Raw genomic sequence first — 21,318 nt, 5'->3', positions numbered from 1 at the left:
CCCTCCGCGGACAGACACACGCTACGGAGCGGAAGGGGCGCGCACACCATGCCACACGCCGTCTGCGGGCCGCTGCGGGCCGAGGGCGGGAGCGGGAGCGGGGTCGGACCTGCTGGGGTGGGGGCCCGGGGTGGGCAGCGCTCGGGAGAGCTCGGGGAGGGCCGGAGAGGTGGCCATGGGTTCCTCAGAACTGGACTTAGACGGGGAGAAAGGGCCGGTCCGCGGAGGAGGGTGCCCCGGCCAAGCTTGGGGGGCGCGGGGCGCGGGATCCAGGTGGGCCGGGGGCAGGAGGGGGACCCGACCTCGGGATGGGGACCCGGGTGGGCGTCGCTGGGGAGCCGGAGAGGCCCTCCGGCTTGGGCTGAGACGAGGAGAAGGGGGCGATCCGCGGAGGAGGTGCCCCGGCCGAGCTGGGGGCGCGGGGGTGTGCGGGATCCAGGCTGGACGGCGGCGGCGCTGGGGAGGGGGGGGGATGCGGGTTATCTTGGCCCGTAGTCGTAGTTGCCCGGGGCCCCGGCAGAGGAGTACATGTTGGCGGCGGCGGCGGCGGCGGCCGCCGCGGGGTTGACGTGGTGGTGGTGGTGGTGGTGGTGGTGCGGGTGCGGGTAGCCGTGGCCGCGGAGGCTGGGCAGCGGGTAGGGCGCCGGCCGGCTCTTGGCCCCGAGGTAATGGTCGTAGGCGGCGGCGGCGGCGGCGGCGGCCGTCGGGTACTTGTAGGGGTGGTGGTGCAGGGGCTCCGAGGCGCTGGGCGCCTCCAGGCGGAGTTCGTGGTGCGGGGGGCTCGGCCGGCCCCCCGCCGAGGCGCTGAGCTGCACCAGGCCCCCGGCCCCGGGCACGGGCAGCGCCGGGCTCAGGACCCGCGACATCAGCTGCTGGTGGGCCGGCTCCACGTGCAGGGGGGTCCCGCTGGCTTCCCGCTCGTACTCCCGTCGGCTCTCGGCAGCGTCTGCGAAGGCGAAGCGGCAGGGTGGGTTCCTCGGAGGGGAAGCTGGCTGCGCCCCTTCCCTAAGTGAGGACCCCCCCACACACACCCGCAGGGCGCCGCAGGCTCAGCCTGGGGCCGCCCCACCCACCTCCGGAGCTTCACTCCCGCCTCCTCTACCCCTTCTTCTCGGGTCCCATGATCAGCCTGCATCCCCCCCCCCCTCCTCCTTCCTAGCCGAGAACCTCCCTCGATGAACCCCGGTGCACCCCATCCCCAACCGGAAATCTGCCTTGGCCTTCGGTACTGCGGTTCACCCCACCCCGTGCGCCCCGGGGCGCCCACTCCCTCCCATGCCGCCGCGCCCCAGCCTTCATGGCACCCTCTTCTCGGGCCTCCACTGCATTCCCTCCCCAGCCAGGAGCCTACAAACCTCCCCGCCCCGCGCCCCCCTCCTAGCCCCCTCAGCCCCTCACCCCGTCCAGCCCCCAATCCGGCCTGGGACTGGAGTTAACGCTTCCAAAAGGCCCAGTTCCCGGGACCTGACTTAGGACAGTGGCACTGGGGAGGCGCTGGAGCAGACGGGGATAGGGGCTTGGCCCCCCACCCCGGGCGGGAAGCCGGGCTAAAGCGGGGTGGAAGCCTGGCCCGTTCAGGGCCGGGCCGGGCCCCGAAAGGCGTCCCCGAGACCCGGCTCTTCCGACGGCGGAGCCAAATGGGGCCGGCTTTGACTGACAAGCGCCTACTCGCAGGATATCTCTGCAACCGGCGCTGCCCTAAACGGACCCAGCCCCTCTCTCTGGGAACAGGCCCCGGAGCCGCCGGGGCTGCGGGCCAGGCTCCTGCTCGGCCCAAAAATGTTGACAGCAGCTAATGGAGAGAGGAACTCGCCCGCTCGCCCGGCCTCCGGCTCAACCAGGCGCGCAGAGGCCCGGCGGCCACGGATGCCCCAGAGGGGCAGAGTCCAAGGAGAGGAGGACGGGGAGGGGGCCGGGGCCAGCCTCGCAGGATGTAAAAAAGAACCTTAGAGCCTTAAATGCTGCCCCCCCCCGACTTTACACCTGGGGAGACAGAGGAATGGGAAGAGACTGAGGACTCCCCAAGGAAGCTGCCCCCAGAGGTTTTCGTGGAAATGCTTCCGAAATCTCCAAGATGGGAGCACTGAGTGTTAGCATGGGGCTGAGAGGTGAAGGGACTTTGCCAAGGTCACCTCATTTAGTGAGAGGCACAATGGAGTCAAAGCTGCTCCGCCCATGCCAGCCCCCACCCTGGGGCCCCTCGGAGCCGCTCAGCTCTGACTGGAAGCCCCATTCCAGCCAGAAAAGTCAACCAGGCCAGGCCCGGCGGAGGGAGCTGGGGGGGGGGGGCTCCCCGCTTACCTTTCTCAGCCCCGTTCTGCTGGGCAGGCGAAGCCACGGGATTCCGCGAGCGGGCGAAGGCGCTCATGAGGGGCAGCGATCCTGGCCGGTGGGTGCGAGGCCTGCGGTGGGTGACAATGGCCGGGAGGTCAGCGGGCTGGTCCGATCGGACCCCGGCGGCTGGGAAGGGGGCGTAGCGGGGGCAGGCACTCACCAGTCCTCGGGGTCACAGTCCCGAAAGCCCTTGGCGAAGGGGTTGCTAGCGATCTTGAGCTGCGTAATCTTTGTGGTGGGGGGAGAGAAAAGGGAAAAATTGGAAGTGGGGGGGAGCTCTTTCTTCACCTCCCCCACCGATGCGGTAAAACCCGAGGATGTAGAGTAGGGAGGGGCCTAAGGGGTCACCCAACTCCTTTTACAACGAAGAAACTGAGGCCCCGAGAAATAAAGGACTCAGTTAACGTCCAGGCTCAGTTATTTGCTACTGTATGACCTTGGACAAGTCCCTTTAGTTTTCTGGAAACTGAGCCTGGCCGCTAACCTGGTCCCGGGGCTTCAAAATCTGCCCGAGCCAATTCCCCGGTAAGTCACAAGCTCCTGATGGGACAAAGAAGTGGTTTGAACCACTGTTTTCTGAGGTCCCTTCTAGCTCTGGGACTTGTAAACCGTGGTTCTGCCTAGATGTCCAAAAGATCTCCCCACCTCAGTTTCCCCAGCTGTCAAATTTCTTTATAGCCGAGTTAGAGGGCCAGCCTCTCTGGGCAGGAAGTTTGCTTGGCAGTGTCACCCCGGCTTCCTCAGAGCGGGTCCATGGAGTGAGCTCGGAGGGAACCTCAGAGACCCCATGATCGACCCCCCAATATGCAGGGGAAGGGCACACCAGGAGGGGAGGGAGATGCTATCTGGACTGTTCCCCCAGGACTTGACCCAATCCAGGGGCGCGCAGAAATCGGGGTGCGAGCCCAACGGGAGGACCCCTGAACGTGACCCGCAGGGGGGCGGGAAAGGGAGAAGTCGACTGGAGGGGCCTGGGGAGCCCCGGGGGCCACTAGGGCCCCCTGGGCAAATCCCCGGATGAGGCCTGTGATGGCCAGTTTCCGGAATGGGTTGAAAAACAAACTTTAAGCCCAGCAGTGACAGTTCCAGATTTAGAGGTCAAAGTGATAGAAGGCAGGGGAGACAAAGCAGCTGTCCGCGGCCGTCAAGGGCCGCCAGCCCCGCCGAGGCGGCCCAGGCGGGGCTGCCCCCTTAAAGGGCCAGGGCCGCTGCCCAGGGGCCCTTGGGGACTCACCCTTCTTGCTTTTCTCTTTCGCCCTCCCCACTCTGCCTGCCTCCTCGGACTCCCAATGCTTCGAGTCTCCCGAAGGTGTGAGAAGGGAGATCGAGGCACTAATAGAAGGGTCGATGGCCATCTGAGCCTGCAGCCAGAAGCCCTGGGCTCGGGTCCAGCCCTCGCTGACTTCTGCTACTCCTGGGGAATCAGTCCCTCTCCTCTCCGGGCCTCAATGTCCCCCTCCCTAAAAGTAGCCTCGGGCTAACCCAAAAGTCCTTTTTCCTCTCAGTCTTGCCAGGAAGGGTCCATCTGGTGCGGCCGGGCGGGGGAAGCCCGCAGGACTCGGGGTCAGGGCAGTGCCCCTGAACCGACCGGCGCTAAGGGCTCCAGGCCTCCCCTTGCGGCTCTTTCCCTTCCAACCTCGGGGTCCTCTTTCCTCGCCTGGGGATCAGGAGGCTAGCGAGGAGCAGCGGGGGGTGGGGGGAGAGAGGAGAGGATGTGACTTAGGTCGGGGGTCGGCTCTGTCCAAACACTCTTGGAGGAACACCTGGACGGCCGCCGCCAGCGGGTGGGGAACCCGGGTCGAACCCGAGTCCACACCTGAGAGGGCAGCCCCGGGCAGGAGGGGGTCGGAGAACTGGCTGCTGGTCCAGCCAGGGTCCCTCTCCTTGCCAGCACCTTTGGGGAAAGCCCGTCCCTCCAGGCCTTCCAGCCCCAGGTCCTCCACCCCAACCCAGCTGCTTGGAATTTTTAAAGAAATGTTTGTTATGACTGCCTGGGAAAGAAGCAGCAAAGACGGGGCTTCTCTGTCCAGCGCCAGCCCCGAACCCTGGGGCTCTGAACCACCCATTCAGTTCTCGGTTCCTGTACGTCGCGCTGGGGGTCGAGGCCTAGGGGCAGCCAAAGAAACGACCTGAAAATAGGTCTGAGCGACATTGCTGCACCGTCCCGGCCTCTTTCCTGTCTTTTAAGTTCTTTTTCTCTTCCCACCTGTCCCCTGTCTCCCTTTCCTCCGGCCTCACCCCTCGGGAACTTATCCAAGGAGGGGGTGAGGTTCCCTCAAGTCTGAGGACTCCAGAAGGGAGAAGGGAGGCAGATGCTGTTGGGGTTGAGAGTACATTTACATCCTTGAGGCCCAGGTTCCGTCCTTTGCCCCCCTCCTGCCCCCACCCCAGCCACAGCCACTGGGGGGCAACCCTGACCTGGGGCAGCCACGCCATCAACCTTAGCTCCCCAAGGGAACTTTTGGAGTCCACTCACCCCACAACCACCGGCAACCCGTCCCCACAACCCCGAGCCCCGGAGGCGCGACCGCCCGGCCCCTCACCCTGTGGTTCTGGTAGGCCGTGACAGCTGTGAACCGGGTCTCCTCGAACACGAAAGTTTTGAAATTCTCCTCGGCGTACTTCTCGCTGTCCTTGCGGGGATCCACGTAGACCACGTGAAAGCGGGGTTGGTATCTGTGCATGGAGTTCAAGATGATCTGAATGACGAGAGGAACCGTGGGTCAGATCTCAAAGGGTGGCCTGGGGAGAGGGCGTGGAGGAGGGAGGCGCAGGAGACTGACCCAGGCAGCGAGGGGTGGGGGGCTTGGAAGCCACTGGGAGAGACCAGGTGGCACCTTTGCTACTGACTTGCAGAGTGACCGGGGGCAAGTCATTTCGCTTCTGGGCCTCAGTTTTGCCAGCTATAAAATGGAGATGATAGGGTCACCGACTGAGAGGTGGGAGGGATCTTACTCCACACACTTGTGTTCTGACACACAGAAAGTATGAATATGGATATGATATGCATGTATATGAAATTTGTATTTATATTTAAATCTCGATAATAAGTATATCTGTCCGTATATATATTATTTTAAATATAAACTATACGATAGGCACATATCTAAATATACATGATCTACATATAGATACGTAAAATCTGAGGCCATCTTCTTTGCCACTCAGCCCTCTTTTCATAGAACAGTGAGTGGGTCATGATTAATCCCATAGAATTTACCTCCCAGGAATGTGAAAAACGAAGGAGGCCACAGATGTGAAGAGAGCTTTGCTGAGGCTGGGCTAGGATCTGGAGGCCCCCAGAAATAAAAAGCAAAATCAACCAACCCCTCCTTCTGAAGTAGTTTAAATTTGGGGAGGGGGAGGGGAGAATCACACCAAATATGGAAGAATTGAAGCCAAAAAGAAGAATTTAATGAAAAGAGACTCCAAAGCCGGGGGCTTCCAACCTCACCTCTCCTTCCTACTTCTGGGGTATATGGCTTTGGTTCCTACCCCTAACTCCTCCAGAAATGAGAGGGTTCCACTAGACCAGGAGTTCTTTCACCTGTTCCTAGTCCTGGCCTCTGCTGGCAGTCTGGCCAAGCCCATGGAGACCTCCTAAGAATGACTTTCTTTTTTTTTTAATTATTAAATAAGGGAATGCTCATTCTTAGGGGACAGAGAAAGTAAGAAGAATCTTTTTCTCATGCAGATTCACAAACCCTTCCAGAAATCTATCCTTTGTTTGGTGGACCCTAGATTAAGAACTTTGGGCGGGGGGGGGGGGGGGGGGGAGCAAGAACAAGAAAAAGAACTGTAGGACTAAATGGTCTCCAAGCTTCTAGAATCATCTCCAAGTTGGGGGTGGTGGTGGTAATGGAGGCCTGAGTGCATGCAGGATAGACGCTTACTGGTGCCTAACCCCTCGGGATAATATCTGGTCTTCCCTTTGGAGACCCAGCCCCCAGCGACCACAAGCCTGGGCCACTGCCCTCCTCCCAGAAGGTCCGAATGAGTTTGATGGGTTAGGAGTTGTTTGGGGGACCCAAAGATTGGCCACGTCTGTGGGCAGGAACTCTGGAAGTGATGCAATGAAGCAACAGTTGTCCACCCCACCCCTCCCCATCCCTGCCACCCCTCCCGTCTGGATCCTCACGAATGCCCCTGGATGGTGCCCCCGGGGACTTTTGCCAGGCACTCCCGAGTCCTCCCTGAGCACTGGCAGAGCCGAAGCCCTTCGGCGACCTCCTAAGAGTACCCCCTTTGAGCAGAACTCAGACTCAGCAGCGGGAGGGAGGGGAGCTGGGCTCCTCACTCACCCCACCCCCATTCATCCATCCCTGTGTCCTTCAGGCCACCCTTCCCACCCCCAGCTCACAGTTCCCCTCCACGCCTTAGCTGCCCTGCCAGCCATGGTTCCCTGCTCCCGCCTGCTGTGGGGTGAGAGTGGGGCGGTGGGGGCGGGCACCGGGGGTCTCCCAGGGGAAAACAGGCCAGACTCCCTGACCCGGAACCGCGGGGCCGGGGCGGGTGGCCAGGGAAACGAAAGAAAGGGAAGGACGCAGGGGAAAGGGTGTCTACACGGCGAGATGAGGAGTCTATGCAAGCTAAGACCCGGTCCAAGCTACCGGAGGCAGAAAAGATTCCCCCCTTTCAAAAGGTGGCAGGAAACCGGGGTTCTGAGCCTAATTTAATGTTCGACCTTGGGAAAGGGGGCTCTTAAAGTCAATCTGACTCGCTGTGTGACTTTGGGCAAATCCCTACCCCTCCTTAAACCTCAGTTTCCCCAGACTGAGTGGGTTGGGTTAGAAAGTGTCCCAAACAGCCTTCTTCAGAAAGCCCTGCTCCTGGCCAAGGAAATGGAGCTCCCTGGGGAAATTCGTAAGAAACACGAGGTCGAGAAAATTTCCTTGCAAGAAGAATGTCTCCCTCAAAACAATGTCATCCAGAAAAGCCCCAGAGGTGGGCCGAGGGGTACATTTTCTGTGGGAGCATTTGCACCTGGAAACAGGCAAATCTTACAGTCCGGACCCCATTGATTGTTGTTTTGTGGATTGTTGAGACTTTTAAAAGTGACAGTGCAAAGAAAGGACGATTTGTAGATTCAAGTGTGGGAGGGGGATTTTTTTTTAAAAAAAGAGAACTGACTATTAAACATTTTCCAGCACTTCCCTCTGGCGAAATCCCACTTGCAACCAAATTACTTATTTCCTGGGGAGGGTAGCAAGGAGAAAGGATTTTATTTCCTCCCTTTGGATCTAAAATGTTTCCACTTTCCAAGTCTCTCTGTCTCTCTGTCTCTGTCTCTGTCTCTCTGTCTCTCTGTCTCTCTCTGTCTCTCTGTCTCTCTCTCTCTCTCTCTCTCTCTCTCTCTCTCTCCCTCCCTCCCATTGCCAGGGGGTGACATGGAGAGTTGATCTATAGCCCCTTTTTAGCTCTGATATCCCCTGTTGGACACTTTTCTTGGGGCCCCTCCAGGCCACAGCAGGCCTGGGAAAGTGGGCCAAGCCTTCCCAAGGAGCCATGTGCCACCCCCTTCTACCCCCCAATAATAACAAAGCAATTCTTCAGATGCAATAGCAACGCCATTAGAAAACCCGAGCCTCCAAGTGAGGGAAGCCGGGTGGGACTTGGCTCACCCTGCAGGTCCCTGGAGCAGGCTGACCCTCTCAGGGCCCTAGGCCACCGCAGGGCTGGACAAAGCACTCGTTACCCTGAATGCTCTCGTGACGTTTATAAGGCACAAGAAGAGGCTTGTCCCATCTGATCTTCACTACCAGGGAACTTTTGGTATCCCCATTTTCCAGGTAAGGAAACTGCGATGAAATGACTTGCCCAGGGTCTCACGTTTACTAGTATTGGCCAGTCTTCGAGGTCGCCGCTAACGGCTCTGCTAGCTGGCTCTATTGCATAAAGTCATCGTGTTTTTTTTTTCAGTTTAGCACGTATCCTGTGCCCACGGAACACTCCAAGAAAACGAATAAATAGCAGCATGGCAACCTGCCCCAGGAAGGGTTCTATCAGCGTGCTATTCCACCATTCAGATTTACGGGTTATTTTGCCATGACAGCCCTGTGAGACAGAAAGTCTAAATATTGTGTAACAGATGGAAAGGGGTTCAGAGAGCGTCTTCCTCACCCATGCGTAGCTGGCAGCAAAAAGGAGAGGCCCCCAGATGCGCTATCGCCCCCAGCTCTAATGCCCGGAGCCACGCAAGAACTAAGTGGGGGTCCGAATGCCAGGGTAGCCAGCCAGCCACAGAATCAGCCTCCTGCCCCTCCCCTTCATTCTCCACAACTGGTTGCCAACAGACCTCGGCATGATCCCGGGAGGAGACCCGGGAGCAGAGAAGTGGGCATGGGAAGAGGTGGGGGGGGTCACTCACATGGCCATTGTCATCCAGCAGGTTGTTGGTGAGTTTGAGCTTGTCAAAAGACACGATTTGCTTCATCCACTGGGCGCCCTTGGCTGGGGAGTCTGGGTGGTAGTGGACCCGGCCCGGGGTGGCGGGGTCTGCTTTCCCTGCCACCAGCCAGGAGGAGCTGTGGAAGGCGTACCTAGAGAGTCCCAGAATCAGCACACGTTAGAGAATGCCAGGGCAAGGAGGGAACCTGAGAGCGGAGAATGTCAGAGCTGAAAGAAAGATTGGAACATAAATTTCAGAGCTGGGAGAGACCTCAGGAGCAATCTAGTTCATATTACAGATGAGAAAACTGAGGCACAGAGAGGGGCTGGAATTTATCCCAAGTCACATGCACCATAGAGCATCAGAGCTGGAAGGGGCCTTGGAACACAGAATTGAAACACTGGAACGTGACACATGGAAGCTAAGTCTCTGGTTTTCCCAAGCATGGCCGGGGCCTGACTCAGTTGCGCTAGCTGACTCTAAAGTCGGTTCCTTTGTAGGTCTCCCAGGGCAGGTCTAGGAGCCCAGGAAGAAGGGGAGGTGGTGCTCCCCCCCCCCTCCGAAGGCCTCCCACAGAACAAACGCTTCCCGCTTCAGGCGAACGGGAGCCAAAGTTTCTTCTGGCTCTCATCGGCCGCAGTTCTCTGGTTCGGAGTCCTGAGACCCGGAACTGAGCCCCCCCCCCCGCCCCCCGCCATGGCAGCTTCACCGCGGGCCCTGCCTCGAGTGGGACCAAAAGTCCCTATTTCCTCCGGGCAGGGAAAAAACAAAACAAAAACAAAAGCAGCAGTATTGTGTAATGGAAAGGACCCAGGTCCGGATTCCAGACCCAAATGTATGAGTGAGGACGCTCTGGGACTCAGTTTCCCCACCTGTAAAACGTAATCAAGGGGGCTGAGTGGAATCCGGCCTTTGCTGCGGCAGGACCCTAAGAGTCGTCAGGGGAGAGGGATCCCTTGGGGTGGGAGCCGAGGGTTGGGGCGCTAAGAGCCGGGGCGTGGCTCTCTCTGGGCGCCAGGAGTTACCCCAAGGCCGAGGAGACAAAGGGCTGGGCGGGTCCTCCATTAGCATTATTAATTGCTATTAATTGCTGGGTTGACTGAGTAAGATCGCGGCCCCAATCTCCTTCTGCCCTGGCCCCACCTTCCCCAGGCTTTTCGTGTGTCTGAACACGCAGGGGGAGAACGGGAGGTCGCCAGCTCTTCCACCCGGTAATTGAGGCAAATGGGTTTATTGCTTTAATTATCCGGGTAATTGGCTCCGTTTTCGACTTCGCTTTGGGAGCAGAGGCACCCTGAGTGATAGGGCGGGAGGGTGAACCAGGAGACTGGTTCCTCAGGCTCCTTCCAGGTTCCCTAAGAGTGTGTGTGTGTGTGTGTGTGTGTGTGTGTGTGTGTGTGTGTGTGTCTGTTTGTCTGTGTCTGTGTGCGTGTGTGTGTGTGGGTGTCTGTCCCTGTGGGTGTCTCTGTCCCTGTGGGTGTCTCTGTGTATGTGTGTGTGGCGGCCGATAGGAATGTGTATTTGCACAAGGGTGTCCTTCTGCCACACTGAGCGACTCTGATGGGACACTGAGGATGGGTGGGTGTGTGGGGGGCGCCACTCGAAGGTGTGTGAGGCCATTGGAGTACACTGGATCAGTGGGGCACCCGAGCTGGGCCTTGGGTGGCTGGGGGGCTGCGTCGGGTGGGGAGCCCTTCCTTGGCCGGCTTCCCTTGGGGAAGTGCGTGTGCGCGTGTGCGTGGGCCGCCGGGCCCCAGGCTGGGGAGAGGTGACCTTGGAGCGGGTGGGAGGGCCGGCGGGCCTTCAGCGGCCAGCACTATTAATAACTAGTAATCATCCTCATCATGCTCAGCCTCGAACCCAGGCCCTGGCGAGCTGTCTGCAGGTGGCTGCTCGCCCCGCAGATCTGGGGCAGAGCGAGCACTCCCTCCCCTCGGGGGAGAGGTCAAGGTCGCTTCTCCTAGCGCCTGTCTGGGCCGCCCTCACACACACACACACACACACACACACACACACACACACACACAGGAAAAAGGCAAAGGCAACCCGAAGTCACAGATGCCACACAACGCCACCCTCGAGAATAAAACTATAGGGGGAAAGCCCACGCGGAGGAAACCACACACACACACACACGAAACAAAGTCAGAGACAATAAAAGTCACGGATGCGACGACAACCCCGTGAATAAAAACTACAGAGAAAACGCCCAAGGAAATCGAGGCAGAGGGGGAAATGTTCCAGAGCTACATTGAAAATTAAACCAAAAAGACCAGAAAACAGTCTTGGTCTCTATCTTATCCCCAGGCAATGAAGCAGGAAGAAGACCCAGGTTCCCACTTCTAGAATAAAGACCCAACGAAAAACGGCCCAGAGGTGCCCCCTCCCCCTAAAAAAAGCCCCCGAGATGCTGCGCTCCCAGGACAGGCGCGGTGGGAGAGGAGACGAAAGGGCACCCTTGGGTGGGGGAAGGAATGCGGGCAAGGGGACAAAATCTCCAAGGGCTCTCAGACACCCGGTCACACACAGGCCCACTCAAATCCGATGGCTTCCGCACAGCCGCCACTCATCCACATCCACCCGGGTGGACTCACACAGATGCGGGGCCTCTCAGGGGGGAGGCCCCGACGCACCCCCCGGCGCACGCTCGGCCCCATCCATGCAGAAACAGCCGCCATCTATACGCGCCCATCCATGTGGGTTCCTCCACGTCCGGGCAGCCTCACACACTAGTGCAGCACACACGCCTACCCCCACCCCGACCCCCCGCCAAAAGTCCAGGCACTCACCGGTACCGTTTGTCGTCCACCGGAACGAAGTCCATAAGCAGCATATAGTCGGCCATAGGGTCCATGCCGAAGATCTTCACCTGGAAAGTGGGGAACATGCGCCTGCGGGGAGGGGGAGGAAAGGACAGGGGTCAGTGCAGGCTAGTGGGGGGGGGACGGGAGAATGCAGGGACCAGTGGAGGGCCGGGTAGGCCAGACCAGAGGATCCCCGAGGGCCCAACGGACAAGTTCCTGGGTCTCTCCTGGGGGCTCCCCCGAGCAACCTATGCCCTTCCAGCTCACCCCCTACCCCCTTCGGAGCCGGAGCCTTCGTTTCTGGGCCCCAGCCTCAATCCGGGGACAGTGATTCCCGCCCAGGCCCCACGCACCAAGGACTCCAGACACCCACAGGACAGTCCTGGCTCTGGCTCCTTCCCCTAGCTTTTCTGTTACTCCCCCCCCCCCCCCATCCCTTTTCTCCACGGAGAGATCTCTGGCCCAGGGTTGCGATCCTCTCTCTCAGTCTCTGCCCTTTGTGTCTCCTCAACGAATTCAGTGGTGATTTCCCAAACAGGACTGAATATGTCTCCTGGCTTTCTGTTTGTCTCCCTCACTGCCTCGGTCTTTTCTCGGCCTTTGTCTCCCCTCTCCCTCTATCTTCAGATTCTATCTTGTCCCAAGACTTTCAAGGCGTCTCTTTGTCTCTGGTTTCCTTTGTCTCTTGGTCTCTGTCTCTGTTCTCTCTCTCTCTCTCTCTCTCTCTCTCTCTCTCTCTCTCTCTCTCTCTCTGCCTCTCTTCCCACCCTCCACCCCCACCACTTCGCCAGTCTCGATTTCCCCCTCAGCTCTTATTGTCTGTCTCATTTCCCGTTCCCATTTGTTCCTTCTCTACCCAATTATCCGACTTTTTCTAGGGCCCGGTAGACACGGACAAAATTCTAGTCAAAAAAAAAAATCGCACCTAATCAAAGCCTAGACTCTATTTTATAACGCAATTGATTTGTTTCTAAGGTCAAGTCTCCGCTGGGAAAGCGAGGCAGGGCGCTTAGAAAACGAACTGGATCAGCTGAACCCCCCCCCCCACAAAAAAACCACATTTTTTCCTGAAACACTCTGGAAAAAAGAGGCGAAGGTATTCTCCGATTCCCCACTCATTGCCTCGATTCTCCCTTGCGCTTGTCTCCCTGAAGCTGTCCCCTTCCCGGTCCCACTTCTCCATTTCTATCACCCCTCCTCTCTCTCTCTCGGAATGATTTACTTTCCGGGCAGCGTCTACGCAGCCCTAAACTACGTTATTGGAATCCCTTGTTCTCTCCGGCCTAATTTCTCTGCAGGCCTCGGACCCGAGACTAAGCAAAGGCCAAAGAGCAGAGGCCAGTCAGCTCGGCAACGACTCGGGGCGGCTCTCTGGGTACTGGTTTCTGGAGATCCGGGTTTCCTGGCTCCCTCCCAGGTGTGTCTACACGTTACTCCTCAGCTCGCGAAGGGCCTTCGGCCCCCCCAAATCACTTTCGGGAAACAAACAAATCGCGTCCCTCCTATGGAGGGGAGAAAGGGCCCCCTGCCGAGGGGGCCTGAAATGATTCAGATCGTTCAAGTCAAACTCGGGTTATTTTGGGAAGCCTTGCTTTTCAGTAAAATCGACTTTGGACTTGCCCAGATTTTTTTTTTCAGGATAATTGTCTTAATTATCAGCTTCGATTTCCTAGTGGAGACTTGGCCTTAAAAGATACTTTGGAAGGGGTTTGGAAATAACCTAGAGTGGCCGAGATCTGAGCTAACCGAGGAGGGAGGAAGTTTTCCTTGGATCAAAGATAAAGTGGTGGGAACTAGTTGATCCCATTGTGCAAAACGGGAAACTGAGGCTTGGCTAGAGAAAGTGGTCCCTGTTATGCTCAGAGCATAGGGAGCACGTAGTCCAGGAGAGCTGGGGCCCTTTAGTCAGGCTGGGCCGTATATACACACGGCCTCTGACGAAGAGAAACCTCCCGGTTCTTTGGATAATTTGGAGGGGGCCTGGTGTGTGTGTGTGGGGGGAGGGGGAACCCAACTAGAACCTAACTGTCCTTTTTCTCAACCGGTTAACAGTCAATAGGCCGAGTGGGTTTGGGAGGCTGAGAGATCGGTTTATCCGGCTCCGGGGCAATCGCCGACCTGCCCTGAAAGCCATCTGTGGGCCTTTGGGTGAACACTAGGTGACTGAGAAGGAGAGTGTTAGACTCAGAGCCCGCGTAGACCCGGAGGGCAGACGGCACCTCCTGGGGAGCTGGGGAGGAGAAGGCCTAAAAATAACGAGAATCCTTCCCATTCCTGTGGGCCTTACCAAGCTCTTTCGGACAGAGAAAATGAGAAGACGACTTCTTACCTAACCCAATTTCACATCTAAAGAAACCGAGTCTCAGAGAACGCCTGTAGGCCGCCCAAGATCAGAAGAGCGTAGGACCCGGGTTTTGCGGACAGGACCCCTAACACTGAGTCCCAGCCCCTTTTAGCTGTAGGGCACCTACGCCTCTCCAGTTGGGTTCCTCCTTCCAGGTAACCAGGGACACTCCACATGGGCTCCCTGGAACCGGACCGCACTCAGACTCCCCTCCCTCTGCCTACCTCCTGCTGCTCACCACTCTCGGGGACTCACCCTGAAAGATGCCCCCACCCACGGCCACGGCTGAGAACCTCAAGCCGAGGGAGGCATTAGCTAGGACTCCCGGACCTGGAGCCCGGGACTGGGCAGGTAACAAAGAGGCAGCCAGCCTCCGGGCCGGGTCTCCTTCACCCTTCCTAAACTGATGCGACTCCCCGGCTCCCCAGAAGCCCGGGGCAGACCCGCTGCTGCCTACCCCGTCGCCTCGGCTTTCCTCTCCCGGCTGGGGCTTGGGAATCTGGAGGCGGGGGGAGCATCCCGTGGGGGTTGGGGCACCCAACTCGGCCGCCTTTATTCTCAGAGAAGAGAGAGAGAGAGCGAGAGCGAGAAGGGGGGCCCGGCCTCGGCTCGGGGCTCGCAGTTTCGTTTTGTTGTGTCTGAGGCGGAATTTGTGTGCGCCCGAGTGTGTGTACATTAGACACAACCCAAACACACGCCTTTGTCTGCTGGTCAAATAGAGTTGCGTGGCAGAACTCGTTTCCCCGTTCGCGCTCACGCTCTCCCCCATTCTGTCTGCCTCCTCCGGGGCTCCCGCTTCCCTTCTCTCTAGGTCTGTCTCTGGGCCCTCGGTCTCTTTTGCGCCCCTCTGTTGCCCCCGTCCTTCCTTTGGTTTCCGTCTGCCCTTCTCTCTCTGCCTCTCTCTCTGTTGTCTTTTTCTAGGTCTGTTATTTGGCTGCTCGAGCTCTCTCCTCTCTTTCCCCTCGGTATTTACTTATTTTGGTTTTGTTCTATTTTGGTTTTGTTCTCCTCTGGCCCGGGTTCTCTGGTTTCCCTGTTCCTGACGCTGTCTCTACTCCGTAAAGCAATTAGACCCAAAGGTGCCACCCAGAGTAAAATGAGGAGGAAGGTGAGGGAACCTCAAGATCCAGTGCCTGGGCTACATAATTCAGGCTAAAAAAAAATCTGTCCTTGCCATCTACATAATGGCAGCTAAACCAAAGTCTTCCATTCGGGTTTAAGGTTCACGCTGGGCGTTCTTTGCCTCTCTGCAGGGCAGGCCATTATCTGCACGGCTCCCTTCTCTGCCCTTGCAGATAAAACTTTTGACTCCCCTCCCCAGGGTTTCCGTTCCAAGGGTGCCAAGGGCCGAGTCTTCCTGAGGTCCAAACCCAACCAAACCGACCCCTCTGGCTCTGGCTCTGTCCCCGGTCCAGGAAGGCCTTGGGAACTCACAGGGCCTCCTCTCCTCCTTGCCAGGCGCCTCCTGATCTGGGGGTCTGTTCCTGGCCCTGGCGCCCACTCTAAACCTCCGTCTGACTGGCAGCGAAGAGCTGTCTGGAAATCGGGCCTTGGGCCACAGTCTCTCGGCCTAGGCCCGGACCAGGCAGGAGGTAGATCTCGGCAGCCGACCACCGCATTAGGAGCCTCAGGAAAACCCTCGACCTACCTAGGCTGTCTGGGGTTCCGGAGGCCCAGGAACCCACCCCGCCACCGGGGAGCAGCCGTCCCAGCCGGGAGAGAGGAGAGCGGGCAGGGAACTCAGAGAAGAGTCCCAGGCAGAGCCCTTGGCTCACCAGCGGGACTTGCCGGGGCGCCTCCCGGTCCACCGCGCTCCCGGCCCTGCCCTTCTCGGGAGCCCCCTGGACGTCCCTGGGGCCCGCCTTCCAGTAGCCCTCCTCCGGTCCCTGCAGGCCGGCCCCGGCGCAGACAGCTGCACCCAGGGCCTGGTCGCCCGAGCCGGGATCGCTGGTCTTTGCCAGGAGCGGGCCCGCTTCCCTGGCAGGAGCCGGGGTGCGTTGGCCCAAGCCCGGGGGACGGCAGGACGTCCCCCTCACCATTCGGGGCCAGCAGGCCTCCCGGGCTTCTCCTACGCTAGCTCGGCGCCTCCTTCCCCCACTGGCCAAGCCCCCCACGAGTCTGTGGATAAAGAGCCGGCTGGGGGAGGGGGAGGGGGGAAGGGGAGCGAAGGCGCCCCTGCTCCCTGAGGCTCTCCCCATTCCGGCCGCGCTCCCCACGACCTCCACCTCCACTGGGCCAAGGCACCTAGCCCGGGGAAGGGGCTGCGGCTCCCCGTCCACACTCCCCCTCCGCCCACGGGCACACCGCTCCTGCTCTGCTCCGAGACTCAGTTTACCAGGCTGCAAGTCGGGCGAACCGGTCTCAGGGATCTCCGTCCCTGGAGACCTCCGGGGCTGCGGGGGGGGGGGGGGGGCCGGCAGCCACGCGGAGGGGGGAGAGGGAGGACGAGGGGGCGAGGGAGGACGAGGGGCGGCCCTGACCTGCCGGCTTTGGTGACGATCATCTCGGTCCCCAGCTGGTTGAACTCGTCCCAGAGCGCCTTCATCTCCAGCTGCACGCTCACGTTGGCCACCTTGGGGTTCTTCTTCACGGGCGCCTTCCCGGCCGCCGCCCCCGGGCCCGGCCCGGCGCCCTCGGGCTCCCCGCCGCCGGCCGGGGCGCCGGGGCCGCCGGGGGCCGGGAAGGGGTAGGCGTGGGGCTGCGCGGCAGCGGCGCAGGGGTCGTAGCGCGGGGGCGCCGGCGGCGGGGGCGCCTCGTGCTGCCCGTAGGGGTCCCCGGCCGGGGAGGGCGCCAGCTGGTAGCCCCCAGAGGCGCCGAGGCTGCTCAGGCTGTTGGCCGTGAAGGCTGCAACGTCGCAGAAGTGGGAGAGCTGCGTCAGCCACGGGCTGGAGATGGTGGAGATCATGGCCGCGGGCCGCGGGCGCCGGCCGGGAGGCCCGGGGAGGCCGGGCCGGGGAGGCCGGGCCGGGGAGGCCGGGAGAGAGCCAGCCAGCGAGGCCGGGCCGGGCCGCCGCCGCGCCGCGCCGCCCCCTGCCCGCCGCTCCGCCTACTGGCGGCTCCCCCGCCCCGCGCCGCCGCTGCCCGCCGCCCGCCGCCGCCCGCGCATCCCCGGGCCCGGCCCCGGCCCGGCCCCGGCCCCGGCCCCGGCCCCGGCCCCGGCCACCAGAGCGGCTCCGAGCGCCGCGGCAGAGAGAGAGAGAGGGCTGCAGCGAAACGCGCCCGCGGCCCCCGCGCCCCGACTGACAGCCCAGCGCGCCCTTTCCCGGCGCTGCCCCCCAGCACCCTGCGCGCCCCGCGGGGGAGAAGCGCGGCCCCACCCCGCCCCCGCCCGGCCCGGTCCTCCTCCCCTGGCCCGCCCTTCGTCCCCGCCCCCTGCTCCCCCTCCCCCAACCCGCCACCCCGGCCCGGCCCGGCTCCAGCTCTGGGGTTCACACAATGGGATCCCCGGCTTGGCTCGCCCGGCCCCGCTCGCCCAGCTTGGGTTCCTCTCTGTTCCCCTGAGAGCTGCGGGCCCGGGAGCTCGTCGGGAGACGGGGCTCCTCAGACCTGCGGCTCGTCTTCATTCTCCGTGCCACTCTGACCTTCGCTCTAACCTACCATCTCGACCCGGATTTGGGGCTCCAGATCCGGTTTTTCTTTCCCCTTCTCTCTCTCTCTCTCCCTCTCTCTCTGTACCTCTGTTTCTCTCTGTTTCTCTCTGTGTCTCTCTGTTTCTCTCTGTCTCTCTCTGTTTCTCTCTGTCTCTGTCTCTCTCTCTCTCTCTCTCTCTCTCTCTCTCTCTCTCTCTCTCTCTCTTTCTCTCTCTCTCTGTGTCTTCTCTTTCTTAAGGTCCCTTTCTCTGTTCTTTCTTCTTTTTTAGTCTCTATTGTCTCTCCCTTTTCCTTTTTCCTTTGTTTCTTGCTTACTCTCTGGCCTCCCAGTCTTTCTCTCTTCTCTCCTTTTTTCTTCTTACTAGTCTTTTTTCTCTTTTCTTTCTTTCTTCTCAGCTGGCTTTTCCCCTCTACTTTCCCCTCCTTTCTCTTACTTTTCTTTCTCTTTGTTCTTTCTTTTTCTCTCTTCCTTGTTTCTTCCTTTTGCTTTTTTCCTCCCTATTTTCTCCCTTCCCTTATTTTTCTTTCCTTTTCTCTTTTTCGTTCTTTTCGTTTTTCTTATTCTAATTGATTTCTCCATCTCCCCTTTCTTCTTTCAGTCCTCGATTCTTCCTCTTTCGCGGTCTCTTTCTCCCTTTCCTCATCTTTTTTTCTCTTCCCATTCTTCTTTCTACACATAACTATTTTTCCCCTTCCCTTCTCATCTCTCGTGTTTCTTTTCCCTTTTTTTAGGACTTAAAGGCATCTCCTGGCTTTTTTCTTTCATTTTCCCCAGGAACTCCCATGAAACAAAGTCCTCTCCTTAAATTCTTCCTCCTAAACTTTTGGTCATTCGATCCTTTTCTATGTCTTCTCTTTTCTCCTTTTCTTCTTTCTCATTTCTCTCGAGTCTTTTGGGTGATTCTTTCTTCCTTCCCTTTTCTTTCCCTCGCTCTTTTTTTCTGTCCCTTTCCCCCTTTCCTTCCTTCCTTCTTGCCTTCCTGTCTCGGTTTCTTTTCTCCCGTCTCTCGGCTCACAACCAGGCGGGTTTCCCGGTCTCCTGAGTCTTTTCCTCTGCCTCTCAAATCTCTGTCTCTGGGACTGACTGACTGTCTCGCTATCTCTTCCTCCAGGGAGCCGCCTCATCTCCTCGGCCTCCCCAGGCATCTCTGCGGGGAGCCGGGGAGCCCGGCCCGGCTGCCCGGGGAGCCTCAGCCGCTTGAGGCCGGCTGCCGGGAACCTGGACCGGCCCTGGAAATCCCGACTTCCCCAACGGAACGAGATCGCCACTGCCCCAGCGGGGTTCTGGGTCATTCTCGATTAAAACTCCTTGTTCAGAAATCCTGTCTGACTCCCCGCGGGCGTTGGACGGGGAGGTGGGGACTTGGGGGGGGGGGCGTGCGGGTTGGCACCAAGCGGGGGAACTCTCATTCTCCCTCTCTGATCTGCCTGGGGTCGACCCTCTGCCTTCTCCGCTTTGCTCAACGTTCAGGCCGGGTCTACGCGGTCCCAAGTTCAGAGGGTTGGTCGATCGCTTGTCTAGGGGTGCCCCCCCCATTCCCAGCCTGCTTCCCGTGCCTTAAATAATCGGGGACTGTAGCAAGAGCTGCCTTCGGACCGGCTTGATCCGGGGCAGCTTCGACCCATGGGATCCCCTTCCCAGCGGCTATAAAAGGGGCCCCCATCCAGTGGGAATTAGGGCCCCTCACCCAGAGGAAGCGAGAACAACCCCCGCGGGGAGAAGGAGGGGACCCCTGGCCCAGAGGGAGCGAGCCCCCCGACCCGGGGAGAGCGAGGGGGCCCCCCAGCGCTGCCCTCCTTACCTTCCATGTCCCTGGTGACAGTGCTGAAATGCATCCTCTGCGGGGGGCCGCCCGCTGCTGCGGCCGCCTTGGCCAGGCCCGGGGCGGCCAGTTGCGGGGGGCCCAGCGCCTCCCGGCTGGCGCGTTCGGCCGCCGCTGCGATCAGAGAGGCGATACTAAACGCGTTGGCCTTGGGAGACAGCGGGCTCTGCTCGTCCATAGGGGAGCCCGCTCCGGCGGCGCCACCCCCCGAGTGCGCCCCGCGCCGCGCTCTCGCCTCACCATCCGGAGGGGGTGCGGGGGGGGCGGGAGGGAGGAGGTGGGGGCGGGGGCGGGGGGGGCAGATGCCACTCAGAGCTTGCTCCCAGCAGCCCGGCCTCTGCGCTGACTGCCCCCACCCCGCGCAGAGGCCCAGGGCCGGTGCTCCCGGGGGTGGGAAGGGCAGCCCGGGGAGCCTGGAGATGCCTGGGAAGCCCGCGGCCTCCGGGGCGTCAAGGCTCCCGTCCCCCGAGGAGCCTGGCTCCCTCCCCACCCCGCCCCCAATACCGCCGGGGAATTAGCTCCCCACACCCCTCTTCTCTCTACCCTTCAAGAACGCAATCGGGTCCTACTCGCCTGTATCCCCCCCCCAGGGGGCGACCTCCAAGGCCCCCGCCCAAGTCGCTCCTTACTTCTTCCCCGCTCGCTTCTCCCTGCGCCGACTTGCTCCCTGGAAAGATCTCTTCTCCCCCTCCTCTCCCCTCCCCTCCCAATGTAGTTAGTGCCTTCTGGCTGTGAAAAATGGCCCCCTCCCATACTGGGCCGCGCAGGCGGGATGTGGGCGCGGGGGAGGTCAGCCGGGCCCCCCTGTCTGCGGGGAGATCAGCAAAGGCCGGCGGCTTACTTGGAGCCTGACGATCCTCAGGACCCCAAGTCCCAAGGCTTGCGGGGCCCTGTCTCCCTTTGGGGGGGGGGCACCTGACTCCCCCTTCCGTTCTTATCCAGTCCTCCGACCTCTGCGAGGCTAGATGCCCACAAACCAAAACGGCAGCCCCACGATCCCACCCCCAGGGCCCCAAGTCTGCTCACCGAGGCCGGCCTCGGTCACCCCAAGGTCCTCCTGGCAAGGTGAGGCACTTGCTCCTAGGCCCCAGCGCACCCACCGCCAGGCTCTCAGGGCTTTCCTTAGACTTCCTCGCGGAGCTGGACACTCGCAGGGTTCCCCAGTCACATGGTCACACAATTGGCCACACACTTGCACGATGTCCCCCTCCTCGGAAGAGCACACAACTTTAGTCACACCAACGTGAGCAGAGCCGCAGCGGGCCGGGCCCACCACCGTCCTGGGCTGCCCGCCACGCCGATGCGCTCACCGTCCCACACCGACAGTCGGAGCCCACAGCCCGTCCTTACACTCTCGGACAGGAGGGTCTGCATCTGTCCCTCCCACCCAGAGAAGGGGTCCCAGGAGCACTGGGTCCCCCATCCCGGCTTCCCCAGGAGTTTCTCCCCATCCCTCAGGTCCTTCCTACATCTCCCCCGGGCGTCCTGAAAAGGAGCCTCCGTTTCTTTGAATGGGGGGGAAGTGTGGGAACCTTCACTCGCTGGGGTAGAGGACCCCAAACCAGGGAGTGATCCGGGACCTTGGACCAACCCCTGAGTATGTTTCCAACATGTGTGTGGTGAGGCCTGAGCACTCTGAGGGTGTGTGAGCCTCCTCGGTGAATGTGATGGGGCTGTCCGTCTGGTTAACAGTCAGGGACGATGAGGGAATGTCATAGGATGTGAACGGGAGCGATGGGTGGCGACCTGCCTGCTTTGGAGGAGCTGGGGAGAGAGTGTGGCATGGTCTGGATGTAACTAGAGTGTGTAGGAGGCATGTCATCATGGAATTTGAATCTGGATCCGCGGACAGTGATGTGGCAGGTGGGCCTCTGTGTGTGTGTGTGTGTGTGTGTGTGTGTGTGTGTGTGTGTGTGTGTGTGTGTTGGAGCTTAACACTGGGGATGGACGGGTGTAAAAAGCGCATACTGGAACTGGGCGGAGGTGGGGGAGACCCGTAGGTCTCTCCCACTATGTTTTGGGGAAGGTGGGGGAG

The 21,318-nt window shown here is 60.2% G+C and overlaps 1 protein-coding gene across 2 annotated transcripts; it reads right to left on the bottom strand.

Annotated features, from left to right (window-relative positions):
- Window positions 1-479: 479 nt before the first annotated feature.
- TBX1 (T-box transcription factor 1) lies at window positions 480-19,311 on the bottom strand. Of its 2 annotated transcripts, XM_074201107.1 has the most exons (8): window positions 19,263-19,311; window positions 16,351-16,714; window positions 11,512-11,613; window positions 8,702-8,873; window positions 4,878-5,033; window positions 2,495-2,562; window positions 2,302-2,402; window positions 480-946 (listed from the first exon to the last, which is right to left on the bottom strand). In XM_074201107.1, exons 1-8 carry the CDS (start codon window positions 19,294-19,296, stop codon window positions 480-482), a joined length of 1,464 nt encoding a protein of 487 aa, XP_074057208.1. In that variant the 5' UTR covers window positions 19,297-19,311. The 2 variants fall into 2 exon arrangements, with proteins under 2 accessions (XP_074057208.1, XP_074057209.1); XM_074201108.1 differs by lacking the exon at window positions 19,263-19,311 and having other exon boundaries at window positions 16,351-16,775.
- Window positions 19,312-21,318: the final 2,007 nt, after the last annotated feature.

Source organism: Macrotis lagotis, chromosome X, assembly GCF_037893015.1.
Source record: "Macrotis lagotis isolate mMagLag1 chromosome X, bilby.v1.9.chrom.fasta, whole genome shotgun sequence".
Taxonomy (NCBI): Eukaryota; Metazoa; Chordata; class Mammalia; order Peramelemorphia; family Peramelidae; genus Macrotis; species Macrotis lagotis.
This window is presented reverse-complemented; position numbering and strand designations above follow the sequence as displayed.